The following is a 24,812-nucleotide window of genomic DNA, read 5'->3' on the forward strand; positions in this document are numbered from 1 at the left end:
GACTGGGGGCACCCCCATGAATCATTTTCTTATCCTCTCCTAATAGGATAATGACACACCTGCCCCTTCCTAATCACTATTTTTGACCCCAACTGGGCCCAACGCCCACAGTGAGAAGGGTTAGACAAGTCTGGTATTTTGGAATCAGGAGAGGAAATGCCTGAAAGTCCTAGTCCTTGGTCCTTCCAATCCCAGAACCTAGGAGTCCTAGGCCCCAGCCCCCTCCCCCTCCCCCCAGGAATCCTTGCTCTTAGCCCCTCTCCTTTGTTTGCTGTCTACCTTTTCTAATCTCTGTGGGCCTGTCTTTTATCTCTTTGTCTATTAATCTCCATGTGTGTTTTGTGTCTCTCCTGTTTCTTTACATCTGCATCTTGATTCCTCCTCACTGGGCAACAATTTTCTCACTTGTAAAATGGGGATTATAGTAATAATAATCTGATCTCTTAGAACTGTAACGAGAAAGACAGGAGATAATTATATAAAATGCTTTGCATAGAACCGGAGTCACAGTGAACCCCATACAAGAGAGCTCTATTATAATTATTGTTTTCAATATTTTAATCTCTCTTGGTATCTATGTTTTTCTCCTCGTCTCCATGTGTCTCCTCCCACTCTGGATTCCCTTTTAGGGGATGTGGAAAAGGCCTATTGAGGCCAGAGCTTCCCCTAAGCCTCCTCCTCTTCGTCTCTCTTCTAAGCCCTACCTTAAGACCCACAACTCTTGCCTGGGGACAAGGCCTGGCTCCGATCCCATAGATAGCCACGTAAGATCCTGAACCCCAAATCTGTCATCCCTGGGCAGGCCCGTGACTCTTTGGGAGTACCCGTCCCTACACCCGACCGTTCAGGTTCCCAGCTCCCTCCTCCCTCAAGATTCAACCATTCAGAAGTCTAGGTTCTTCAGACCTTCCTCCCTCAGACGCCGGTGCACGTGGCCAGAAACCACATTCTGGGCCCTTTTGCAATCCACCACGCCCTCAGCTACCACCCCTCTGCGTTTTTTCCCCCCGAGGCGGGCCTGACTTGAAGGACGCTAGCTGTGATAAGCCCTCCTTGACGTCAATCACCATCTTCCAGCCAGTAGACGCTCCGCCTTCCACCTCCCTGGGCCACTCAAGGCACGTTCCGCGGCAGGCGGGGCCCACAGCCTAAATCGGACAGCGATAGGCTCTGGGAGACGCCAGTCTCCGCGAGTCTCTGCCAGTCTGCCAATAGGACGGGCAGCTGCGGGGTGGGATTCCCACGGCGCACCGCAGAGGCTGGAACTGCTCGCGAGGGAAACAGGTTCGGCGTGTCCAGTTGGTAAGCCCTTTCCAGCAAGCCCAGTATTGGGGTTCTGGACATAGTTCGGAAGGGAAACGGGGAGGCTTTGTGGGGTTCGAAGCGGAAGGGGCAGCTTAGCTGGCATTTTGCCTCACCGTGCATTTTGCCTTGTTGGGGAAACTGAGTCCGGGATGCACAGCCCCATTCATCCCTCCGTTCCGTTCCTCACACCCTAAACCTGATTCTCGTCTGCTCCTACCCGGCCTGCACACGCATCCGTGTGTCTTTCCTGCCGTCATTCTCCCACTGATATCCAGTTTCCTCCTATTGCCACTCACTCACTCGCTCATCACACACTCAGCCACCTATTACTTAAACACTTCCTGAGGTTTCCAGGGTGCCGGGCCTTATGCTGGGCGATGGTGGTGACCAAGATGAGTCAGGCCCAGGCCCTGCCCTCAAGGATCCCCTGTCAGATGGGAGGACAGACACGTTGATGGGCAGGGTGTGCCAGAGGTGGGAGAGTCCAGGCGTCTTTTTTGGCTTTGCTGGATCCGGAAGAGGTTTCCAGAGGAGGGGACATTGGCACTGGATCTTGGAGGAACAGGAAGTGTCAAGCAAAGGTGAAGGGCGTGTGGGAGGGTGTTTCAGCACAAGCATAAAAAGGGAGGCATGCAGGAGTATTACTATGTGTAGGTGCCCAAGAAGAAGGCCTGTCAGGTCCATGTTGTGGTGGGGTAACTGTAAGACTGGAAGCGGATGAAGAAGGCTAACCTCAGCAGCTTAGACTTTGTCCTGGGGTGGGGTGGTAGTGGGGAGCCATGGAAGGATTTAGAGCAGGGGAAGACCAGGTCAGAGCTGGAGCCAGAAATGGAGAAAGGAGATTGGAAGCCAGTAGCCCACAAGGTGGCTTGGGCAGGGACCTAGGCAGGAGAGGATGAGGCCAGAGGCTGAAGGCATAAGGCCAAGATTCAGGAGGCAGAAACTACAGAATATGGGGCTTGATGGGCTATGGGACAAGGGGGTGTCCAGGACAAGAACCAGAGTTCTGACCTGGGGTATACAGGGGGACGATGGAGCCATTCCTGACATGGGGACAGGAAACAGGAGCAGGTTGGTGGGTGGAAGGCTGTTTTGGGAGAGATGAACAAGGGGTCCTGTGAGCTCACCAGGGGGAACAGGACCTTCAGGGAGAACTCTGGGCTATGGCTCCCCCCCCCCCATCATAGAAGTCACTTACTGGGTGAATGAGGGCCTCCGAGGTTAGGGTCCCCCTGTGCCCATCCTCTTAGGAAATTTTTTTTGTGTGTGCTTCTGCATTTTCAGTCTCTCCCTCTCTTCCTTCCTTCCTTCCTTCCTTCCTTCCTTCCTTCCTTCCTTCCTTCCCTGGAAGCATTAAAAACATGTTCTATCATCTCTAAATACACACACACACACACACACACACACCTATATCAAGCTCCCTTGAATTACTTTTCATCCCTTTTACAGCTGAAGACTTATGGTACCCACTGGCTAAATCTCTTACCTTCCACTCCCTCCTGAGCCCTCCATGTCTGGCTGCCTACATCCCATGGCCTTGCTTTGGACAAGGTCACCAAGGACCCTCCTCCCTGCTGAGGCATGATGATACTTCCATCCTCATCTGACTCAGACCACTCCCTCCCACCCCAAATTCCCTTCGCTATACATCCTGTTTCCTGGTTAGCCTCTTTCCTTTCTGGCTGCTCCTTAGAACCTCCAGGACTCACCTTTTATTGCCTACCCCTTTACTGGGGACCATGGTCATCAGGGCTCTCTCTGTCCTGGCCCTCTGCTCATCCCACCTATCCACTCTTCCCAGAAAGGTTCTAGTTCCTCAGTTCCCGCCAGAAGTGAGCACTCAGCCCGCTCTCCTGCCTCCTGCTGCCTCCTGGATGTCCCCCCAACCAATTGTCGCACAAAGACCTTTTGATCTCTCCTTGTGCAAAACAGCTCTCAGTACCCGCCCCTCTCCCCCACTCCCCTTGTACATACCTGAGCCTCTTCCCAGTAAAGACACAGTTTTACTGTCCATCTGCTCCCTGGCTAGGTCCAAGTGCCATTTTCATCCCCTTGCTCTCTTGTAACATCTTTCTACCCTCAATAAGTCCTTTTCAGCCTCAGTTATGGCTCTTACTCCTACTCCCTACTCTCATGGCCTCTGCCCCAGCTCGTGCCTTTTCTTCCTTGTCCTCAGCCTCCTCTGCCTCCAGGGTCCCAGTCTTGTCCTCTTTAGTCCATTCCCCAATGTCCCAGCAGGCTCTTTCAGTGCCTTAGCTGATCCTGTCCCTTCCTTGCTCAAAGCCCTTTTGTGACTTCTACTGCCCTCCAGTTAGTCCAGATTGTACCCCAGGCCCTTCAAAGATCTGCTCTTGCTGGCAACCCCGAGCCTCTCAGGCCACTCCCTACTTTGCACCCAACCTTCTGGCCAGGCAGAGGCTTTGGTAACTGCCCCTTGGCTCTCATAACTTTGCATGATTCTTCTGCGTAGCAAACTTGTGCTCACCCTTTAAGGTCAAGGTCAAATCACCTCCTCTCTGAAGCCCTCCTTGTCTACCACAGATGGAGCCTGTGTGGACTGTGACAGCCTGTGTCTGCGTTTCTCTGCCTACCCTCCCTGAGTCCCTTGAGGGCAGGCCCTGGATAGAAATCATTTCTGTTCCAAATCTAGGGCCTACAAAAGGACAAGGCCTCAGGGTCTTAGTTGAGGGACTGAGTGACTGTCATAGCTGGGCAGGGCTTGGGCTTCCAGTTTTGGGGATGACTGGTTTGTTTCTGGTATCCTGTTCTATTTGCTGCAGTTCTCTAGGGAGTTTGGGTTTTCTTTTCGTGGTGGGTGCTGAGACAGGGTTTGTAAAGGGGAGTCACTGAGAACCCAGAGCCCTCTGGCACACCACCTGGACTAAGTCTGAAGGGGAGGTGGGTCCGTGCTTATAGCGTCCAATCCCTCTGCACCCGAGAATCCAGGCCCTTCCTCAGGACCCAGACGTTGGGTACCCAGCTTTCTACTGCCAGGTTTCTCGGTTCCCAGCAGCAGCATCTGATGCTGCCCCCTGGTGGGCGACACCCGACTATTTGCAAGAGGCCAAACTAATTAAATACATTTTTATTTACAAAGGAACAAAACCAAACCGACGGGCGAGGTAGGGCCAGGCCCCCGCCCTGTGTCGGTCACAGCAGCAGTAGAAGGCAATGATGGAGTGCAGCTCTGGCTGTCTACGGAGACTGGTTTGTGTGCCCCCTCCCCCGCCCCCCTGGCCAGGGTCTCAGCTTGCGGCCCCGCCTCCCCCCCCCCCCCCCCCAGCCCCCCCCCCCCCCTTAAGGCCCAGCCTGCCCCCCCCCCCCCCCCCACCCCGAGGGAGGGCCGGATGGGCCAGAAGCCCCTCGCGGGGGTCCCCGCCGCCTAAGGGGGGGGGGGCATTCACCACGGAGGCCGGCTTAGATGGAAACAAGAGGCCTTTAGTGTCGCCCCCCGCAACCCTATCTTCCCGCGCGGCCGGCTCTGGCTCAGACCCGCGGCTCGGTGGGTGCGGCGGGCGCGGCGGGCTGAGTGAGGATGAGACGGATGCGTTCAACGCACAGCGCCGCGGCCTGCCGCGTTTCCCGGCACAGCGCCGCCAGGCTCAGGAAGCCGTGCGGCAGGTCCTCCACCACGCACAGCGTCACGGGCTTGCCCAGGCCGCGCAGCCGCCGCGCGAACATGACCGAGTCGTCCAGCATGGGGTCCAGCGCGCACGCCTGTGGGGCACAGCAAGGGGCAGAGGAAGGAGGGGAGGAGCCAGGAGACGGGAGGGAGGCGGGGAGTGGGAGAATGAGCTGCTGCCCAGCTTCTCCCTTCCCCTAGAGACACCCCCTCTCTTCCCCTTACTCAGCTGCCCCTAGGCGCTCCACAAGATCTCGAGAAGGAATGGCAGCCTTGACTCCCTTTCAGCCCTCCCGTCGTCAGGCATGCCCTCCTGGTGGCACACCTCTCCCTTCAGATGTCGGGCAGCTTACTTTTCCCCTCCCGCTGCTCCCGGTCTCTCCTCCCCAGGTGCACCTGCGCACACCTGCTCCTCTTCCCCGCTCCCCTCCCGGGTCTCTCCTCCCCGAGTGCTCCTGCACCCACCTGCCACGCCCCCCCCTCCCCCCCACCGGGCACATAGTCCCTATGTGGCGCTCACCACAATGTGCACAGGCGGCAGGCTCTGTAGCATGCTGTCAGGTGCCAGCAGTGGCGACATGAAGGGGTTCTTGACGATGGGTGAGGAGTAGATGGGCATCCGAGTGGGGCCCTGGCTGGCGCGCCTGGGGTGGAAACCCTCAGGGAAGTTGGCAAGCACGCCCTGGCCTCTGTCCTTGGCCCTCAGCTCACCTGGTGCTTTAGCGTCTTTGCGTGCATCAGGGCCAGGTAAGAAGTTGACGTTGGAGGGCACGGAGGGGCCCAGTGTCTCTGCAGACAGTGACAGCTCAGGGCTGCCCGATGTGTCAGAGTTGCCCTTTAGGCTCAGGTCATGTAGTGTCAGGCTCTTGAAGGAGTCCGTGCCCAGCGGGCCCTCGGGCTGGGCCAGTGCTGCCTCAGACACACTGCGCCGCATTGGTTCTGCAAGAGGGGCAGGGGCAGGTGGCCAGCGGGGCCACGCGTATCAGCCCGGCTCTGTGGGCTGCCTGTGTGAGTGGCTGGCAGGGAAGATCACGGGAAGGGCAGCGGCCTCTGGAGGAGGAGCCGTATCCTAGGGCAGTGGAGGCCTAGTGTTCCCCCACACTCCCTCCTTGGGGATGGGTAGGGAGCCCCAGACGTCCCAAGCTGCAACTCCAAGGGGGAGGTGAAAGGAGTCACGTGGTTGTGGAGGTGGAGGTGTGTGTGGTGACTGGGAAGGTTAAATGCAAGTCAGTTTATCTCTGGGAGCCTCAGTTTCCTCTTCTGTACAAAGAGGCAATAAAAATAGTCCTCGCCTGTAGGGCGCCTGGATGGCTCAGTCAGTTAAGTGACTGACTCTTGGTTTTGGCTCAGGTCATGATCACACGGTTGGTGAGATCGAGCCCCATGTGGGGCTCTGCACTGATAGCAGATCAGATTCTCTCTCTCCCTCTCTCCTTTCTCACTCTCTCTCTCAAAATAAACTTAAAAAAAAAGAGCAAAAATAGTCTTGACCTACTAGGAGGCAGTAAAGACTCAGTGGGATGAGGTACTGCTCCCCGCTGGGAGGTCGTGCTGTATCATGTTTTATTACTAGGCCTGGTGCCTGGTTCCAACCACCTCCCTGACCCCAGCGTGAGGCCCAGCCAACTTGTTAGAGCCACTCAACATGGAGGCCGTGAGCAGATCAAAATAGAGTAGTGAGCAGGGCCACATGACTTGAAAGGAGGCCGTGTTCACGAGGAGCTAAAGAGAGTCTTGGGAGCCTGTTCAGTTCCCAGGGATCCCACACCTATAGCCGTGTAGATCTGCTCCCCACAATTCCTTCATGTCCTTTAGTTTTACCCCTTCCTTTTGAATGGCCAGGCTAGCAAGTGCCCAGATGATGCCGAGGTGCGTTTCGACCCACGTGGTACGCCCCACCTTGGCCTCAACTCCATTAATTTGAGGATATCCATGCTGCTTGCCCCTAGGGCCGGGACCCTGCATTTTTCAGGTTTCTATTTTATTTTATTTTTTGTCTTTATAAATCCATGAAGGCACAATGTGAGATGATATAAGAATGACTGCATAAGGGCTCTGTGACCCTGGGGGGGGGGGGGGGGGGGGTCACTGGAACAGAACTACTGGCCAGAGTCACAGGGCACAGCCTGTCAGGGGTGCTGGGCTCTTCTAGGAGCACCTGCTGTGTGTCAGGTTTGGGCTGTGAGCTTGGCACAAACCGGTGCGTGACGTCCCTACAACAACCTCATGAGGCAGATACTCTTGTGCCTCATTTCACGGAGGAGCAAAGAAAGGCTCACAGTGGACCTCGCCACGGTCACCCAGGTCACCTAGCAAGCAGCAAGCTCCCACTACAGCAGCTTGCTAGGCTGGTGCTTGTCCCTCTAGGGCCTGCACTTGTCTCCTTTACCCTACCAGGAAAGCCTCAGGGTTCAGTGGTCCCAGATCTCTTTTGTTTTTGTGTGTATTTATTTGCATCCATTTGAATATCCTAAAATTTAAAAGGTTAAAGTAAAACACATTCAATTGGAATACTTTTCTGAATAGGAATGGTATCTACTTTCAAATCTGCACTCTCTGTTATTCTGAAAATACTGTTGGTTTGCTGGAGATAAAAAATAAGTTGAGTTGGCTATACTTTAAAATCATTAAAATGTTTAAACAAAAAAATGGTGGGAAAAAATAGATCCTTGGATGGAAGTGAGTTTTGGCTGCCTGAGGATCCTGCCACGCACTCAAGGCTGGGAACCTCTGCTGATCTCCCCACCCCAGGCTCCTGGCCCAGCCCCTGGAGCGAGGTATTACCCCCATGTGTCTCTGTTAAAAGTCTGGAAAGAATCTAGGAAGGCTGGATTCCCAGCTCAAGGCCCAAGCGATTTGAGTGGCATTCTCTGGACTGAAAATCAGCACATGTGGCAGGCCTTCGGAGTCATTTCCCAGTGTTCTTTTCTGCGATGGACTGTTTGGAAAGCTAAATGCTATAGTTCTCGGGAGTTCTGAGATAACCCGGTAGACCAGAAGTCCTAGAAATTCTAGGATGTGGACCATCATGGAAAATCAAGGCTTTGTGGTAGTTGCCAGGGATAAATAGGGGGTTAGAGCCAGAAGGTGATCTCTGCTTCCCTGAGCACCCCAGGACACAGCTCCTTTCCTCCCCTAGGACTTTTGGTGTGCCAGGCTGCCCCTGCTGCGACCCTGAATGTGTGTGTGAGGGGAGGGCTTTACTCACCTGCCACGGGCACTGAGTTCGTATGGGACTTGTGCCCACTCAGGTCCAGGAAGGAGTGGAGCCATGAGGAGGCACCCAGGCGGAGGTCTCGGAAGAGCAGGGCTGTGTCCCGCTGCACCAGCCCCATCATGCCCAGCGCTTTCTGGTTCGGGTCGGAGTGGTCCTCTGTCTCTCCGCCTGTGGAGTATATGTGGGGGGCTGAGGCCTAGTCTCAACACCCGGAACTTGAGGCATCTCTGCCCCCAGGGACCCAAGAATATCTGATGGCTTCAGTAGGGACAAGGAGACTCAGATTTCCTCTCTTCAGCCCCAGGACACTGGGCTCTAGCCCCTGTCCCTGCAGGATCCAAGCAGCCCTCCAGCCCCCCAGCTCTGTGGGTAGTGGCCTTACCAGCATAGGCGCTGACACACTTGGTGAGCACACTGAGGGGCAGCAGGGGGTCCATGAGGCTCAGAAGGCGGGAGGGAGAGGCGGTAGATTGTAGCATTGTGGCCGGGTAAGCTGCCATGATGCCATCTGGCACCCGCACCCCAAAGGCTGCTGCCCTCAGGGACATGGTAAAGCAGAGGTTCCCACCTGCGCTGTCCCCTGCGAGGCATATCCGCTCCCCCGTTGAGCCTGGGTTGGAGAGGGCTTGGTCAGCCTGGCAGGGAGGAACTCAAGCTCTGAGCCAGGAGCACTGGACTGTCAGAAGTGGGGTATGGCGGCCCCAACCCCAGAGTCTAGCCAACTGCAGTTTTAGAGATTGGTAAACTGAGGCGTGGATTTGGCGGGATAGTGGACAGGGGATCAGGTGGACTGAGATGTGGAGATCGGGAAGCTCTGTGAAGCTAAGAGGCTGGAGGTCAGAAGCAAGGAGGCCAGATGCTGGGAAAGGGGAGACCAAAGGCCCATTTAGGACAGGGGTACAGCTGAGGCCTGGAGATGGAAGGGCAGGGTTCAGTTGACCTTGCAAAAGAGCCACATCCCTGTGCCCTGGGGCTTGACCCCACCCTGCCTGGTACCTCTGAAGATGTCAGAAGCAGGAGGTCAGAGGAATGGAAGAATGGGCTGGAGCAAGGGCTAGGAGGCTGGCAGCGCAGGACAGGGGGGTGGAGAAACAGCAGGAGAAGAGAGAAGATCGGAGGTGATGGAGAAGTGGGGGGTGGGGTGGGGTGTCAGGGCTGGAGGCGGGGAGCAGGAAGCAGAAGGAGGAAGTGGTTAAGATGGAAGGTCTGGGGAGCAGTGGGGCAGGAGGGGGGCGAACAGGTAGCAGGAGTAGGAGGGTGGTAGGAGGTAGGAGAGGGGAGGCAGGGGGTGCAAGACTGAGGCCTGGGCACGTACATGGCCCACTTTCCACGCAGTGTGGGGTGGGGGCTGCAGCAGGCTGGGGTGGGAGCAGGGACAGGGGTGGGTGCAGTGAGGGGCTGGGGCTCACCGAGGAGGGCGCAGTGCTTGACAGCCCAGCAGTAAGCATAGAAGCACTCCTCCAGTGCCCGGGGGAAGGGGGCCTCGGGGGCCAGGGAGTAGTCGATGGAGAGGATGGGGGTGCCCAGCTCCTGGGCCCAACTCTTGAGGTAGGGCTCGTGGGATTTGGAAGTCTGGGCCACGAAGCCGCCGCCATGGATGTGCACCACCAGGGACTGTGAACGGGGAGCCTGCTGGGGGCGTGGCCGCAGCTCCAGGCTCCGGGGACCCTCGGACTTCACCAGGCTGCTGAGCTCCTCGCTGTCCTGGGGGGTGAGGGAGGAGGATGTGGGTGAGGCTGGGGCGGCCCATCTAGGCCTCACCCACCAAGGGGGTGTGCTCAGAGAAACAGGATGGGGGGCAGGTGTAAGCAGTGAAAGGTGGGAGGGCATCTGGGGAGGGGGCTGCCTGTGCTCCTTGGCTCTGTATCTCCTACCTGTCCTTCACGTAGGTCATAGGAGATGAGCCTGACAAGGACCGGCCCTGGGCCCGTGTGCGCCAGCGGGGGTGAGATGGTGACTGTGAGCTTGGGGTCAGCAGTCAGCGGCATTTCAAAGGCCTCTGGTGGCAGACTGAGCAGGCGGCTTACTCTCACGGTGGTGGATGTCATGTTCGCTAGAGACTGGCGGGAGGAGACAGGAGGGGCACTGGGGAGAAGCTGCTTGCAGGGGTTCCTCTCATGCCTCCCCTCTGATCCCCACCCTCATCCCATCCTTTCTATCACATCACATCCCAGGCTTAGAGCCCTGCAGAGGCCTGATGTGACCTGGGATGGGTCTTTGGGCCCCAGTGTGCCCATCTTATAACAGGTGCTCACCGATAGCACCTCTATTTCAGTGATGTTCCAGAAGGCTTTCCAGAAGTGCACATCTAGGTTCTGTATGATCCGCTCAAACTCAGCCCCGCGTAGCTCTGGGTCGATGGCGAAGCGGCCACTGGTGAAGAGGGAGCTGGCTGTCACACCTAGGGGTTGGGAGAGGTGTCAGGGAGCCTGGCGGGAAGGGGGCAGTTAGGGGTAGAAGTGGAAGCAGGAGGAGGGACAGGGAGGGAGGTGAGGCTGCAGGCAGGGTCCGGCCAGGACTCACCAAGGCCTGTTTCCTTGCGCTTATAGTGCTCCCCGAAGGACACCAGCCCGATGGAGATGGTCTGCAGGAATGGCCGGATGGCGGGCGTGAACTGTGGAGAGATGCCACTGTGTCACCCACTGCCCAGGAAGGACCGGAGGCAGGCAGGAGTGGGGGGCAGAGATGTGGTTTGGGGGGAGACGTGGTCATTCAACACACATTTAGTGAGCTCCAGTACTGCTCTAGGTGCCTTCACAGAGCTGATGTCAAAGAGAAGGCTGACAATAAGCAAATAAAGGCATATGTTTTATGATGTTATGTTTAATGACTAATGCTTTGAAAAGACAGTAGGTGGAGGGGACATGGAGTGATGACTAGGGTATCTAGGAGGGCACTTAGACGGGTATCTAGGAGGGCACTTGAAGTGAGGGAATGCTGTTCCCTGCAGGGGACACGGCAAGTGCAAAGGCTCTGAGGCCGTCTGTGCTTGGCATGGATAACACGTGTCGCTGGAGCAGAGTGAACCAGGGGAGAGGGGCAGTGGCTGAGGTCAGAGAAGCAAAGGGGGCTCACTTAGGGCTTAAGGAATTTGTATTTATTCCAGATGTGGGTGGAGCCATGGAGGGCTGGGAGTAAGGTGATGCAGGGATTTCCTGAAAGTCAGTGAGGACAGAGAGGAGGCCAGGCAGATGGGAACCAGTTCCTGGGCAGCAGGAAGACAGACAGGAGATGGTCAGAGACAGAAAGGGCCAGAGATCTTGAGGCAGAAAGACAGCCAAATGGAGAATGCATCTGAGAGAGGAGCTGGGCAGCCAAGACAAGATGGGGGTGGGGGTGGCTGGGTACAAGATCAGAGGGAAAAAAGCCACAGGAAGCTGGGCAAGGGGCCAGCAGGGTTCTTTTGTTCATTTAACAAATATTGGCCTATATCCTACTGTGTGCTAAGTACTTGAACAGGAGCTGAACAAGAGCCACACAGGAGGCCTCTGTTCTGCTGGGCTGACATTTTACAGGGGGGGAGCTGTCCTGCAGCACAGCAGCTGGGCCCTCAGAGAATAGCTGTCAGGCATGACCTTGCCCCTGGCCAGGGGCCCAGTGGGCCAGAGGGCACAGTGGTGCCTGGCCATTGTGGCTGGAATGCTGGCTTGTGTGGCCCCAGGGTTTCTCTCCCGTGACTCCAAGGTCCTGGCTGGGACACAGGGAGGAGCCAGCTGGCTCAGCTGGGCTGATCAATATTTGTGGGGTCGGTTTAGGTGAAAGGAATTTCCCAGGAACACCCAGGTCGGGTTGGTGAGGACAGGCCGCCCTGTGGGGAAGCATGGAAAGGTGGGGTGGGATGAAGGCTGAGGGTCGGCCAAGATCAGCTGGGGAGTTGCAGGGTTGGGGCAGGCACAGAGAGGATCTGAAGGATCTGGAGGCTGAGGGACCCTGCACTGACCTCACACAGTAGCAAGTTGTTCTTGAGCCCCAAGGACCCCCAATTCTCAGTCCCCAAACTACTTTTCCTATGAGTCTAAAGGCTCCCAGGCTGCCTTCCTGTCAGTGCAGAGATGAGTGGTATCTCCCTGGGGGTGGTTGGGGTGGGCAGAGGGTGGGAGAAGACCTGGGAGTTAGGGCCCTGGTTCAGGGAGGAGAGATCTTCCTTGCTGTCACCAACTTAGATGTGCTCCTCGGCCTTCCCCGTGGCCTGAAAATCCTGATTCTACAGCTCCTTAGGTGAGCCAAAAAGCCCAGGCCAACCAGGGTCCAGCTGAACAGCTGTGATGAGGGCCCCCTGAGCCTCTGTAAAATGGGAGCTAGCGTGCTTCCTCCTTCCTGCCCCAGCCTCCAGTGGGGATGACTGAACGGGGTGTGCTCTTATAAACAGGCCTTTGAGGACATTATTAACTACCTTTCTAAGGAGTCTCAAATGATTTCAGGGGCCAGATAGGTCATAGAAAAGAGTGAACGAATCTCCTGAGTTTGGGACAATAGCAGTGGGGATCCTGGTGCAAAAAGCTATGTGAGTTAAAGATTTCTTACCGCACGGTGGAACTGGCCCGGGGGCCACAAGTTTGAGACCCCCAGTGCCGTTGTTCGAGCCCTAGACAGTGTCCCCATTCTGAATCTACTATTTCCAGAACCCAGTAATACTGACCACTGTGGGTATCGAACTATGCCATTGGGCCAGGTCAGGGGCCTGTGGGCCCAGAGGAACAGGGCAGGGAGCTCACCTGGAAGCCCAGGCAGCGGCCATAGAAGCAGCCCTTATGCAGAGTGACGTACTCGCGCAGGAAGTCAGCAGTGAGCCCCTCGTCGCCCTCAAAGAAGAGTCCACCGGGCTGGTTGGTGGCCAGCAGGTGCTGGGCATAGTAGGCTAGGGCCCGGAGCTGGGTGAGGGCAGCCAGGTAGGCCTCGAGTTCTGCTAGGTTGTGGCTGGTGCGGAAGAAGATGCTGCGGCGGTTGGAGGCCACGTAGCGCGATTTGTGTAGCAGGTGCGCCAGGCAGCAGCGGGCTGTGTGCACCAGGCTCCGGTACCCATTGGCTGGCGTCTCTGCGTCCAGGTCAAAGAGGTGCGCCACGCTCAGCAGGCGGCCCAGGGCTGGCTCCAGCCCCAGCGCCTGCTCCCGGATGCCCGCAAAGACTCCCGACAGCCGTCTTGCTGTTTCCCCAGGGCCCTGGCTCGAGAAGAAGGCCATGTTGTCTTCCGCCAGAGTCACCAGCGACTGTGTCATCGTGTGCAGGTCCATGCTGTGCGTGAGCCGTGAGGCTGTGGGCCAGTTGGGAGGCCCGATTAGGCAGGGCTGGACCACCCCTCCTCCCTTGGACCCAAGGGTGAAGTCGGGGGCCCCATCCCCTTCTTTTTCAGGCCCCCTTCCCGCCTCCTTCTCAGGCCCCAGGCATCACCCATAGACCCTTCCCTTCCACCAGTATTTGAGAGAGCTCAGCCCTCTGTCCCCCCATCTACCTGGTGGTGTCCCAGGACCTTGGTCTCAAGCCCAATTCTCTTCCTGAACCCAGTTCATAATTCTAGCCTTACCTGTAGCTGAGGAGTCACTCCTGCCCCCTCCTGGTGCCTCAAGTCTGGCTGTGGAACCCCCTCCAAACTTAGCTGCCTCTCTGTTCCTCTGTGGAATATCCACAACTTGGTCCCACTCCTCCCCAGCTGGGTCCCCTGGCCTCCAGTCCTCTCCACTTGGCTTAGATTTCACGGGCCAGCCCCACTCCCCTGCCTGGAACAGCAGTACTCACCGCTGCCATTAGCTTTGGGCCCACTCTGTGCCAGGCCTGCTCTTAGAACTTTCTGTGTGTGTGTGCTCATTTAGTGCTTGTTAACCCTGAGACCCAGACTGCCTCCGTTTGCGTTTCAAGTATTATTGGTAGCATCCCCATTTTACAAAGAAACTGAGACTCAGAGGTGTTCAGTAAGAAGCTGAAGCTTGCATCGAAAGCGGCAGCGCAGAATTCAAACCCAGATCTCTGGGTGGAGGGCCTTTACTTACACTGGTCTCCTTCCCAGGGCTCTGGAGGCTGGGCCTTTAGTTATGGCCCTCAAAAACTTGCCCTGGCACCTGGTGGCTCAGTCGGTTAAGCATCCGACTTCAGCTCAGGTCAGGATCTCAAAATCTATGAGTTTGAGCCCAGCATCGGGCTCTGTGCTGACAGCTCGGAGCCTGGAGCCTGCTTCAGATTCTATGTCTCCCTCCTCTCTGCCCCTCCCCTGCTTGCACTCTGTCTCTCTCTCTCTCTCAAAATAAATAAATGTTTAAAAAAATAAGAAAAAAATCCGAACCTTGCCCTGGACTAGGTCCGACTCCCCACACTTCAGGATCCCTGGTGATTTTCCCTCTGGGACCCCTGTACTGTCACTCAGGCCCTGGACAACTACTTTTGTCCCCTTTGGTGGAGATGGTGCCCTCTGCTCCAGAGATTTCCTTCCTGAAGCCCACTCAGCACCTTGCCTGGATTCTGGGTGGATGGCCCCCTCTGCTCCCAGAAGAAGGTGTCTCCCCTCCATTCCAGGCCCTGGAGTTTTACGGTGCCCATTCCTGTCTCTCAGCAGGAGGGTACACTCACCCCTCCCAGACCTCTTCTGAGCTCCCCCAGGCTGAGCTGCCGGCTGGGCCCGACGGACTGTGGCTAGTGCCAGTAGCTGCCTGGGGCGATAAACTGGGGAGAGGCCAAGCCTTCCTAGGGTGTGGCCACTCGCTCCACCTCCCATCCAGAAGGGACAGTGAGACCACGTGCTGTAAACACAGCAGGGAGCCCAACTCCCTGTCCCCTCTGCTTGTTCCCAGGCCCAGCTCAAATGGGAGTCCTTGTCCCAGGCTCCTCTGCCTTGGAGACCAGGAGTCCAGGCCCCAGCCCCTCCTCCCTTGGACCCAGGAGTCCACACACCCAACCCCCTCAACAGTTAGAAACTGAGTTATCTAGCTTGTCAACCCTCTTCTCTCTCGTAGGAGCCAGGAGTTTTTGCCACAGTCCTGAACAAGCTGACCCCTCTCACCCAGCCAGGCTGCCCTCCCTCTCCCCAAGGTGGATTCAGGGAGCAAAGGCCCAGTGATCTCAGCAACCACCCCCCAGGCTGGCCCTGGCACAGCCGGCCCCGGCTGCTGGGGGGAGACATAGGGTAGCCGGCTCTGCCTGGCACTCTGGAGAGGACAAAAGCCGATTAAGGGCAGTGCCAAGCTCAGCCGGGGGTTCTGCGCCATAGGTCCTACTGTGTGGTGTTCCACGCCTGCCACTTCCCCTTCACAGGCCATCCTGCTGTGACTGTCATTCCTACCTCACGTATGGGACGCTGAGGCTCCAAGAAATACTTTACCTATCTTATTTCCTGTGCTCCTTGCCTGGCCAGCTCTTTCCAGCCCTTCAGGCCTCAGCTTGCCACATCCTCAAAGAGGACGTTCCTCCCCAACTGCGATACACGCCCCCATCATTACTTTCTGCCATCATACCTGTTTTTCTGCCTGGGATTTACACATTTGCAATTATACATGTTTGTTTACTCATGTTTGTTGTTTGTCTCCCCACAGGCAAGAACCAGACTTCACAGAGCTGTGAAGCTTATATTGTAGAGGTGGAACTCTTTAGGAAAAAAAAATAGAAAATCACAAACACAAACTTAGATAGAGGGCTCTGAAGGGGTCTGCACAAACGAGAGGCCTTGAGGCCTCAGTGACACTTGCTTGGATGTAGGTGAACCCTGGGTCTCTCCTCCTTGATTATCATCCCCACTGGGGCAGGGGATGGCCCCAGGGCTCATCATGGGGGTCTGGTGCGTAGTAGGGAAGAAAGTCAAAGTGGGGGCAGAAGCAGGTGAATGGGAGCTTGGGAGAGGACCACCCTTCCCCAGGGCAGACAAACAGATGGACAGAGGCCTCTGGAGATGGTTCTAAGCTTGGTGGCCAGGTGAGCAGGGATGAGCCTCGAGCGGTGGGGAGAAGGCTGAGTCCCAGGCCCTCTGGACTCCAGGTCCCTGCCCTTCGCCCCATTCTAGGCAGCTCCCTGGGGGCTAAGCTGGGTGGAACCAGGAGGACGGGATGTTGAGGTTGCCAGAAACTCGCCAAGAATCTCAGGCAGAGGGCACTGGGGCAGAGGCAGGGGCACATGGCCTGCCTGTGGGTATCGACTGGGTCAGAAGTAGGACTGAGGAGTTCTGCTGCCTGGGCACCAGCCCTTTGCCCCAAAGAGCCACAGGACAGCTGGACCCAGCCTGGATTTGGGCCCCCAGGGACTGAGCAGCGGTGAGAAGCGTGGTAGAGAAGGAAGCTCGGGGAGGATGGAGGAGGAAGGGCCAGGTCTGAGGCCTGGATGCGGCAAGGGCTTCTGGAGGGGAGAGGCCTGCAGGGCACATGCTGGGTTGGGGGGCAGCAAGTGCGCCAGGCACGGTTCTCCGTGTGCTTTTCAGGAAGTGACACATTTCATTCTCTGCACAACCCATGGTGTAGGGACCATTATAGCCCTTTTACGGCAGATGAGAAAACAGAGATGCAGAGAAGGCCATGACCGCCCACGGTCACAGGGCCAGCGAAGATGGCTCAGCTTGTCTCTTCAGAGTGTGTGTTTCTCCTCTCTGTCGTGTCTCAGCTGGCCACCTTCTGGGTGGTCAGGTGTGAGTGTGTCTTTGAGGCTCAGACAGATGCACATATGTATGTCCATACACGTATGTCATGCTTAGGGTTTGCCTGGCCTGTGTTCATGGATGGGCACGATGTGTTGATGTTTTTCCCAGTCTGTGTGTTTTTATGTTTCTCAGTATGTCTGAAGGCATGTTTGTATGTATGTGTCATGGCCCATGTTTCTTAGCCCCAGAGTTTATCTGTGTCTGCATTTTTCTTGGCCTGTGGGATTGCACGGGCAAGTGTCTGTATATGTATGGACGTATATACTCATATTTGTGTGCGTCCTGATGTGTGTGTGTGTGTGTGTGGCCACTTCCCACTCCTATCCAATGCATCACGAAGTCCTGTCCACTCTGCCCCTCTAGAAACCTCTGGAATCTAGCCTTTCTCCCACCTTCATGGACCCCTCATCTAGATGTTTGTAACAAGTCTTTGTGTGTCTCTGATTTTGCCCTCTTCAGTCTCTTCTCCACCTAGGATCCAGAGGATCTTTCTAGGACTTCAGTCTGGGCACATACTCCTAACCTTGCAACACCCCCACCCTTGCTGTCAGGATAAAGCCCCAAATCCTGGACACAGCCTCCCAAACCAGGCGCCATCTGGGCCCTCTGCCCACCCAGCCCCCACTTCCTCCCTCCCTTGCTGAGCTCTCTCTGTGCTGTAATGAGCCACTTCATTGGGCCTCAAGGTCTCTGCCTGTGCTGTCCCCTTGGCCTCCCTGCCCCTCTTGCCCGCAGTCAACACTTCTCATCCTTGGGTCCAATGTCACCTTCCTGGGAAGCCTCCCTCTCACATTTTCTCAGCACTTTCCCTCTTGTATTTGCCACAGTTTATAATTATATATGATTTGTGGGATTATTTGATTAATGACTGTGTCCCCAGCTCAAATGTGAGTCTGTCCTCACCACTGAGAGCCCAGGCCTGACATAAGTAAACATTCAGTGAATGTCTGTTGAATGAATCTATGTGATTGGAGCTTTTGGGGTCCATAATCAAGGTTGGGGCACAGAGCAGTTTTGAGTTCGCACACCCCTGCCCTCAGGAAGCTGGGCTGGCCATCCCTCTGCCTCACTGGCCAGATAAGGAAGCCCAGGTGACCTTGCTTTTTCAGAGTCTCAGTTTTGTCACCTCAGAAATGGGGTGATCATAATGACACTAGAACCATTGATTACTGGCAAGATCAAACTGATGACTAGGATTGCTCCAGCCAGCCTGGATGCCCTCAGGGCGGGGGCGGGGTCTGATTCATCCTACTGAGGCCTGGCACCAGGGCAGAGCCTCAGGAAATGACAGGTGACTCTCAGGGCTTGTGGAATGAGCCTTTGTGGGAATAAGGGCCTTTGGGTTTGTGAGTAGGACTGGCTCAGCCCTGTGCAAGGTGCCCTACCCAGGAGGATTCTGACTCCTCACAACAACCCTCAAGGCAGCACGATTATTATTATCCCAGTGTTACAGTTCACACATTCCTTCACTTCAATAAATATTTCAGTGCCTCTGTGACTGGGATATCAGGCTATGAAAGTGCGGGTAAACAAGGCAGGTACAGTCCCCCTCTTAGGGAACTCACTGTGTAATGGGGAGTAACAGTAATAATAACCTCCACCTCTCATGCACGCTTGCTGTGTGCCAGTGCCAAATGTGCCACCCTCATTCAAACCTCACAACCGCCCTTACCAGTCAGGGAGTCCTATCACTGTGTCCATTTTATAGCTCAGAAAGTTGAAACAGAAAGAGGAAGCCTGTTGCCCAGCACCACAGTTTATGACTCCAGGAACCAAGCCTCCAAAGCCCATGTTCTTAACTTTGGTCTGTACTGCCTCTGGGCACACCATCCTGCTTGTGAGGCTATGTCTGGCATTGTGACAGTGAATGCCCTCAGGTCCCAGTCTGAGCTCCTAGCCTGTCTGAGTCTGTGCAGGTGTGTGCTTGTGTAGCTAACTCCAGTCCTGTCCTTGGTTAATGATGTAGCCTAGGGGCAGTCTGGGGTCTCCAGGCTTTGGGGCTATGTCAGTTTCTTCCCTTCACAGGAACTTCCCCTAGGTCCTCATTCGGATTCACAAATACTCATAACCTAGCAAGGACTTAATGTGTGCCCCTGCCTGAGGCTTTCAGCATCTCTGTTGGTCTGTCAGTCTTTCTCCAGCTTGCTGAGATCTGTAAATAATGTGACACCTCAGGAACCTAGTTGACAGCCCTCCTTTCTTTGTCCCAGGGAGGGTGTGGCAGTCTGAAGTCTACCCGGGGACCCCTAGTCCTAGAAGGAGTGGCGGTCGGGAAGTTAGACCCCAGTGGTGCTGGGCTGAAGCAGGTGGGCTGACAAGGAATGGGTGCACCGATTGAATGAAGGATGTCAGGATGGACTGTTTTGAGCCGTACTGGCCCTGGGTCATTTCCCACTATCGGGCACCCCTTCCTCCTACCTTTCCCGGACTCACCCCTAAACCTCCTCTTTGGGCAACAGTTTCTAAGCGTCTCCATTATCCTCTCATGAGTGCTGGGGACCTGAAAATAGGCGCTTGAACCATTCCCTGGTAGGAAACACTGAGGCCAGGTCACACAGCGAGTACGGAGCCAGACCGGGAACCCTGGTCTAGGAGATCGCATTCTGTACACTCTTCCCAAGACGGTACTGGGGCGTCCGGTAGTCTTTATGCTGAGGGTAATATTCCGCTCCCACATCACCCATTTTCACGATGGATCATCCCTGCACCCCCTCGCAGGGCGGCAGTGGGCCAGCCCACGGGCTCCCCCACTTCTTGGGACAGTGGGTCAGTCCACTCAGTCCCCAGTTTCCTCGCAGGAGGTCCAAGGTTCCTTCTGTTCTGCAGCCGGCCCCCGCGCGCTCACCTTTGGTTTTGCCTTTTCGCCACCGCCGGCGGCTACGACTCTTGGACTCGTCTTTGGCCTTCTTCGAGGCCGGGGCCCCAGCCGCCCTGGAGGGCCCCGTTCCCCAAACCGACTCCATCAATTTTCCGCCGTCCCCGCGTTGGGGCCGCTTCCAGCCGCCAGGCCCCGCCCCGAGTGCCAATCCTTGCCGCACACCACCACCGGGCCCCCATACCACCCAATCCTGGGCTTGGTCCCCTCTGGGTCCCGCCCTCTGAGCAATCGGGGCCTCACTCCACAGCCGGGTCCCGCCCTCAACCTCTGGGGCCTAAAGCCTGGCCCCGCCCCTTCACACGCTTTAAAGGGCCCGTGACCAACGAAAATGCAGCCCTAGAGGCGGCGAAAAGTGTCCTTCGGGCAAGACTAGTTGGGAGAACTGCGGGAGTACACCCCAGAAGGGAAGCTCCGATCTTCTCTCGTGCTGGTTCGCAGCCTCGCTTCCCCACTCACCTTCCCACGTAGGGATCCCCTAGAACGCGACCCGGCCCACCTGCTGGAGGGGGAAAGCGGGGCGCCGCAGAGCCTCCGCCTGGCGGGGCGGGGCCGGCCAGGTCCCCTGGCAATTCAAAGCCGGGGCGGGGCGCCAGCACTGGAGGCGTGGCTCTGCCTGTGAGCCGTTTGAGAAGGAAGCCCCGCCTTCTTCCTGCCCCCCTGTCTCCTATTGCTCTTTTTCTGGGGGTTTTCTCTGCCTTCTCCCTCTTCCAGAGAACGGAAGGGCGGGGGAAAGGAGAATGCTCGGCGCCTGCGCACTAGCCGGAAGCCGCTGACCGGCCCGCCGCGAGCGGCGGTAGAGGGCCCCACGCGTGCCTAGGGAATGGCGGGAAGCCGAAGAGGCTCGAGGCTCGGGCATGCGCACACAGTCAACTGCCTACCGGGTGCGCGAGAAGCCCCCTTGTCTTGTGTGGGGAGGGCGTCCCCTGAGACTGGGTTCTGGAGCCTAGAGAAACAGCTCTTCATTCTCAGCGACAGAAAAAGCAGACCTCAAACCCTCCCTTTCCATCCTGCTCCTCCTCCTCTCCCTCCTAGAGCACAGGACCAGCTGTGGCCCTGAGAGACACCCTCTTCTCAGCCCTCAGAGAGACGGTCCAGCCTTTCCAGGAGGGATAGACCTCTGGGCTGAGGCCACCATGGCCGGCCCTTCGGACTACTTGGCCCTCACGGGAGCCCCCAGCTTCTGGATTGGGGCTGCACGGCCTCCCCTCAGGCTGCTTCAACAAGTAGCCCCTCATTCCATGGGTGAGACTCGCCTGCCCGCTTCGGCCTGACCGGATCGGGGCCTGAGCGCCGAGGAGCTGGAACCCCCTCCGCCCCACCCCAGGGGCCCGGCCGCCTGCGTCAGAGGAGGGGGCAGTGATGGCGGCCGCCGGAGCCTGGGGCCCAGCCGCCTCCGATACGGCTCCACGCAACTCTCCCTTCATCCAGCCTTAACCTTGCCCGGGACTTCGGCAGACCCCGCAGCCCCTCTCCCACGGCCCAGTTCCTCTCCCACGGCACCCTTCCTGAGAACCTAACCTCCAGGCCATCGAGCCCAGCTGAACTCGGCCTCTCGGGGTGAGGGGGACGGCCTGGCAGAGGAGCGGGTGCCTTCCTGCCCGCCCGTGGCCGACCTGGAGAGCTCAAATATAGCCGAGGCAAGTATTTTCCACCTAGTGGGCATGGAAAGGCCACGGGGGTAAGTGTCCATGTGCAGCACGGTGTGGCGGGGGCCTAAGGGCTGTGTTTGGGCACCGATGGCTGAATACTGGCAGGGAGGCGGCTTCTCCATTTCCTGGCCCCTGGCCCAGAGCCCTGTCCCGCTTCTGTCTCATTTCCTCCCCAATCGTCCTTGGAGAGGTAGCCTAGTGCAGGGGAAGAAGTCACACCCTGGCTTTGCCACTCCCCATCTGCCCGCCTCCTGCAAGGGCCTTTGCATCTCCACGCCTGAGCTTCCTCATCTATCAGGCGGGGCTCTTGATCTTTGTCTGGAGGGACTGTTGAGGGATCCCCTGAGCCAACCGGACATACTGGCGGTCCTTCGTTACTCCTGACTGAATGAATGACCATCCCTGGGAGGCTCTGGTTCCTCCGGCCTCAAACTCACCTGTGTCCCTGGGATTCTGGCTGGTGGTTTTCTTCCCGTGTGCTGCTTTCCCACCATATCCTGATGCTACTTCATGCTTCCCCTTGAAGGTCAGCTTCGTTCCTTGGGCCACTGTTCTACTCCTTTTGGCTGGTAGATTGCTCTGTACTGGAGACCCCAAATCTGATTCTAAGTCAGAATCAGTGACGCAGTCAAAAGATGTCCTCCATTCTGAGGCTGGTTGCTGTGTGGATAGTTGGTGCAGTTTTGATAGAAATCTCCAGTCGGTTGAAGATCTCTCTTGGGATCTGACCCCTTGGGCTGGATCTGTTTGCTGGGCTGTAGGGTCTGACTGTTCTGGTCTCTCTTGGGGTATAGATTCAGTCTGGGTAGATGATTCATTTTTGGGTCCAGGTGTAGGCTGGGCTGGAGGTGTTGATCCAGCTTCTTGTTGCTCTGGAGGTTGCTCTACTGGACCAGGTACTGGCTCGGCTACATGTGCCCCTCTCAATTCTGCCTCCTGTTGAGTTTCAGATTCTTTTTGTGGCCCAGGTCCTTGTTGTGAGGCAGCTTGCTGTTGAGTGAAGGGCACCCTGTGAATGCAAGGTGACTGCTGTGGTGCAGGTTCCTGTGGGGCAAGCAGTTCCTGCCACAAAGCAGAATTTTGTTGGATGCTAGGTCTGTGCTGCTCTTCAGCTTCACGTTGGGCAAGGGGCCCTTGCTGAGTGAGGGGTCTTTGCTGTGGAGCAGGGTCCTGTTGAGTATTGGGTTCCTGATGAGTCTTAGATTCTGGCTGGGCTGTGGCTGTCGCTTTTGGCCCAGGCTCTGTCTGGGTGATAGGTGTCTGGGGTGGCTTAGGCTCCCAGTCAGGACTAGATACTGACTTAGAACCTGGCTTTACTGTTGTTATTTCCCTCTCGGGAAATGTTGATTTCCCAGGTTTCATCCTTCTGGCCCCTCCGCCCCCCAGGCCTCCTTTGTTGCAGATTCCTCATTGATTCCTCATGATGGCATCTCCCTTTGGATCCCACTCCTTCGTCCTGGCATCCCTGGTCTTCCTTTTTAAGGCAGTTGGCAGGTGGCACTGCTGACCTCCACTCCTGTGCCAAGTGATGCACTTCTGTGCCTCTTGCTGTGGGAGGAGGGATTAGGAACAGGGGGAGGATGTGTGCCCAGTACTCTCCTACCAGAGGGGAGGGGCTTGCCCTCTTGTGTCATAAATAGGACCCCGCCCCACTTACCACTCAGTTAAAATGTTTTTTTCTCTTAAGGCAAGTATCCCAACTTAGTCTTTTGTTTTAACTCAGATGACAGAAGCCAGATTCTGGATGAGTGCTTTTTTTTCTTTTCCCTTACACTTCTGATGTTTCAGGAAAGGGTCATGGGGGAGACCCTCCTGCCGTTGTAATAATCTTTTCCGCTTTCTTCATTCTTTAAAATGGCTGCCAGTTTAACATCCTGTGTCACTGCTTTGATCAGTTCATTCCCATATTAAAAAAAAATGATGTCCTCCCATTTTTACAGCTTGAAGCCCTTTTCAGTGGCATTTGAGATCTTCCACACCATGTCTCTAGCTTTGAACTATGGCTATGCGTATATGTTTTCTGTACTAGACTGGAAACTCACAGGGTAAAATGACCATTAATGCTGCTGCTGATGATAAGAATAATCATAAATATTAAAGGCATTCTATGTGCTGGGAAACTGCAAGGGTTGTTTTTCTTGTTTTTTAATCTATATTATCTTTCGTAAGATCGTGTCTGGTTTGTTGCCATCCCTGACTTTTTAAATTTTTTTATTTATTTGTAATTTTTAAAATTATTTATTATTATTATTTTTTTGAAAAAATAAATAATTTTTTATTAATTTGACAATTTGGTTATTTTTCTTTTCCCCAGTACTTCTGCTTCGGTTTCTCCTATAGATAGTAATAACTTATATACTTTATTTACCTGGAGAGGTCTATTGAAACTTTAAAGTCTTTTTTTTTTTCAATATATGAAATTTATTGTCAAATTGGTTTCCATACAACACCCAGTGCTCATCCCAAAAGGTGACCTCCTCAATACCCATCACCCACCCTCCCCGCCCTCCCACCCCCTATCAACCCTCAGTTTGTTCTCAGTTTTTAAGAGTCTCTTATGCTTTGGCTCTATCCCACTCTAACCTCTTTTTTTTTTTTTTCTTCCCCTCCCCCATGGGTTTCTGCTAAGTTTCTCAGGAGCCACATAAGAGTGAAAACATATGGTATCTGTCTTTCTCTGTATGGCTTATTTCACTTAGCATAACACTCTCCAGTTCCATCCACGTTGCTACAAAGGGTCATATTTCATTCTTTCTCATTGCCACGTAGTACTCCATTGTGTATATAAACCACAATTTCTTTATCCATTCATCAGTTGATGGACATTTAGGCTCTTTCCATAATTTGGCTATTGTTGAGAGTGCTGGTATAAACATTGAGGTACAAGTGCCCCTATGCATCAGTACTGCTGTATCCCTTGGGTAAATTCCTAGCAGTGCTACCGCTGGGTCATAGGGTAGGTCTGTTTTTAATTTTTTGAGGAACCTCCACACTGTTTTCCAGAGTGGCTGCACCAGTTTGCATTCCTACCAACAGTGCAAGAGGGTTCCCGTTTCTCCACATCTTCTCCAGCATCTATAGTCTCCTGATCTGTTCATTTTGGCCACTCTGACTGGCGTGAGGTGATATCTGAGTGTGGTTTTGATTTGTATTTCCCTGATGAGGAGCGATGTTGAGCATCTTTTCATGTGCCTGTTGGCCATCTGGATGTCTTCTTTAGAGAATTGTCTATTCATGTTTTCTGCCCATTTCTTCACTGGATTATTTGTTCTTTGGGTGTGGAGTTTGGTGAGCTCTTTATAGATTTTGTATACTAGCCCTTTGTCCGATATGTCATTTGCAAATATCTTTTCCCATTCCGTTGGTTGCCTTTTAGTTTTGTTGATTGTTTCCTTTGCTGTGCAGATTTTTATCTTCATGAGGTCCCAATAGTTCATTTTTGCTTTTAATTCCCTTGCCTTTGGGGATGTGTCAAGTAAGAAATTGCTATGGCTGAGGTCAGAGAGGTCTTTTCCTGTTTTCTCCTCTAGGGT

At 55.3% G+C, this 24,812-nt stretch overlaps 1 protein-coding gene and 1 long non-coding RNA gene across 3 annotated transcripts; one reads left to right on the forward strand and one right to left on the reverse strand.

Annotated features, from left to right (window-relative positions):
* The first annotated feature begins 603 nt into the window (after positions 1-603).
* On the forward strand, positions 604-10,959 carry LOC125915440 (uncharacterized). Its single transcript, XR_007455664.1, has 3 exons — positions 604-1,302; positions 4,403-4,512; positions 10,694-10,959. It is a non-coding gene; the product is annotated as an uncharacterized LOC125915440 (long non-coding RNA).
* Positions 4,723-22,884, reverse strand: LIPE (lipase E, hormone sensitive type). 2 transcript variants are annotated; one of them, XM_049621261.1, is made up of 11 exons: positions 21,717-21,792; positions 19,598-19,683; positions 12,860-13,395; positions 10,668-10,758; positions 10,400-10,545; positions 10,019-10,204; positions 9,554-9,848; positions 8,527-8,754; positions 8,136-8,312; positions 5,448-5,866; positions 4,723-5,022 (listed from the first exon to the last, which is right to left on the reverse strand). In XM_049621261.1, the coding sequence occupies exons 3-11, from the start codon at positions 13,373-13,375 to the stop codon at positions 4,792-4,794; spliced, it is 2,289 nt and encodes a 762-aa protein (XP_049477218.1). In that variant the 5' UTR covers positions 13,376-13,395; positions 19,598-19,683; positions 21,717-21,792; the 3' UTR covers positions 4,723-4,791. The 2 variants fall into 2 exon arrangements, with proteins under 2 accessions (XP_049477218.1, XP_049477217.1); XM_049621260.1 differs by lacking the exon at positions 19,598-19,683 and having other exon boundaries at positions 21,717-22,884.
* Between the last annotated feature and the right edge of the window lie 1,928 nt (positions 22,885-24,812).

The sequence above is a fragment of the Panthera uncia genome (assembly GCF_023721935.1).
Source record: "Panthera uncia isolate 11264 chromosome E2 unlocalized genomic scaffold, Puncia_PCG_1.0 HiC_scaffold_19, whole genome shotgun sequence".
Taxonomy (NCBI): Eukaryota; Metazoa; Chordata; class Mammalia; order Carnivora; family Felidae; genus Panthera; species Panthera uncia.

Coding starts and splice junctions, on each gene's coding strand:
- LIPE (XM_049621260.1), bottom strand. CDS start 22,641: ATGAAACCTGGGAAATCAACATTTCCCGAGAGGGAAATAACAACAGTA. Junction 13,396..21,716: donor CCAGAATCCCAGGGACACAG/GTGAGTTTGAGG, acceptor ACTGGCCCACAG/CCTCACGGCTCACGCACAGC. Junction 5,867..8,135: donor GAACTCAGTGCCCGTGGCAG/GTGAGTAAAGCC, acceptor CCCCTCTTGCAG/AACCAATGCGGCGCAGTGTG.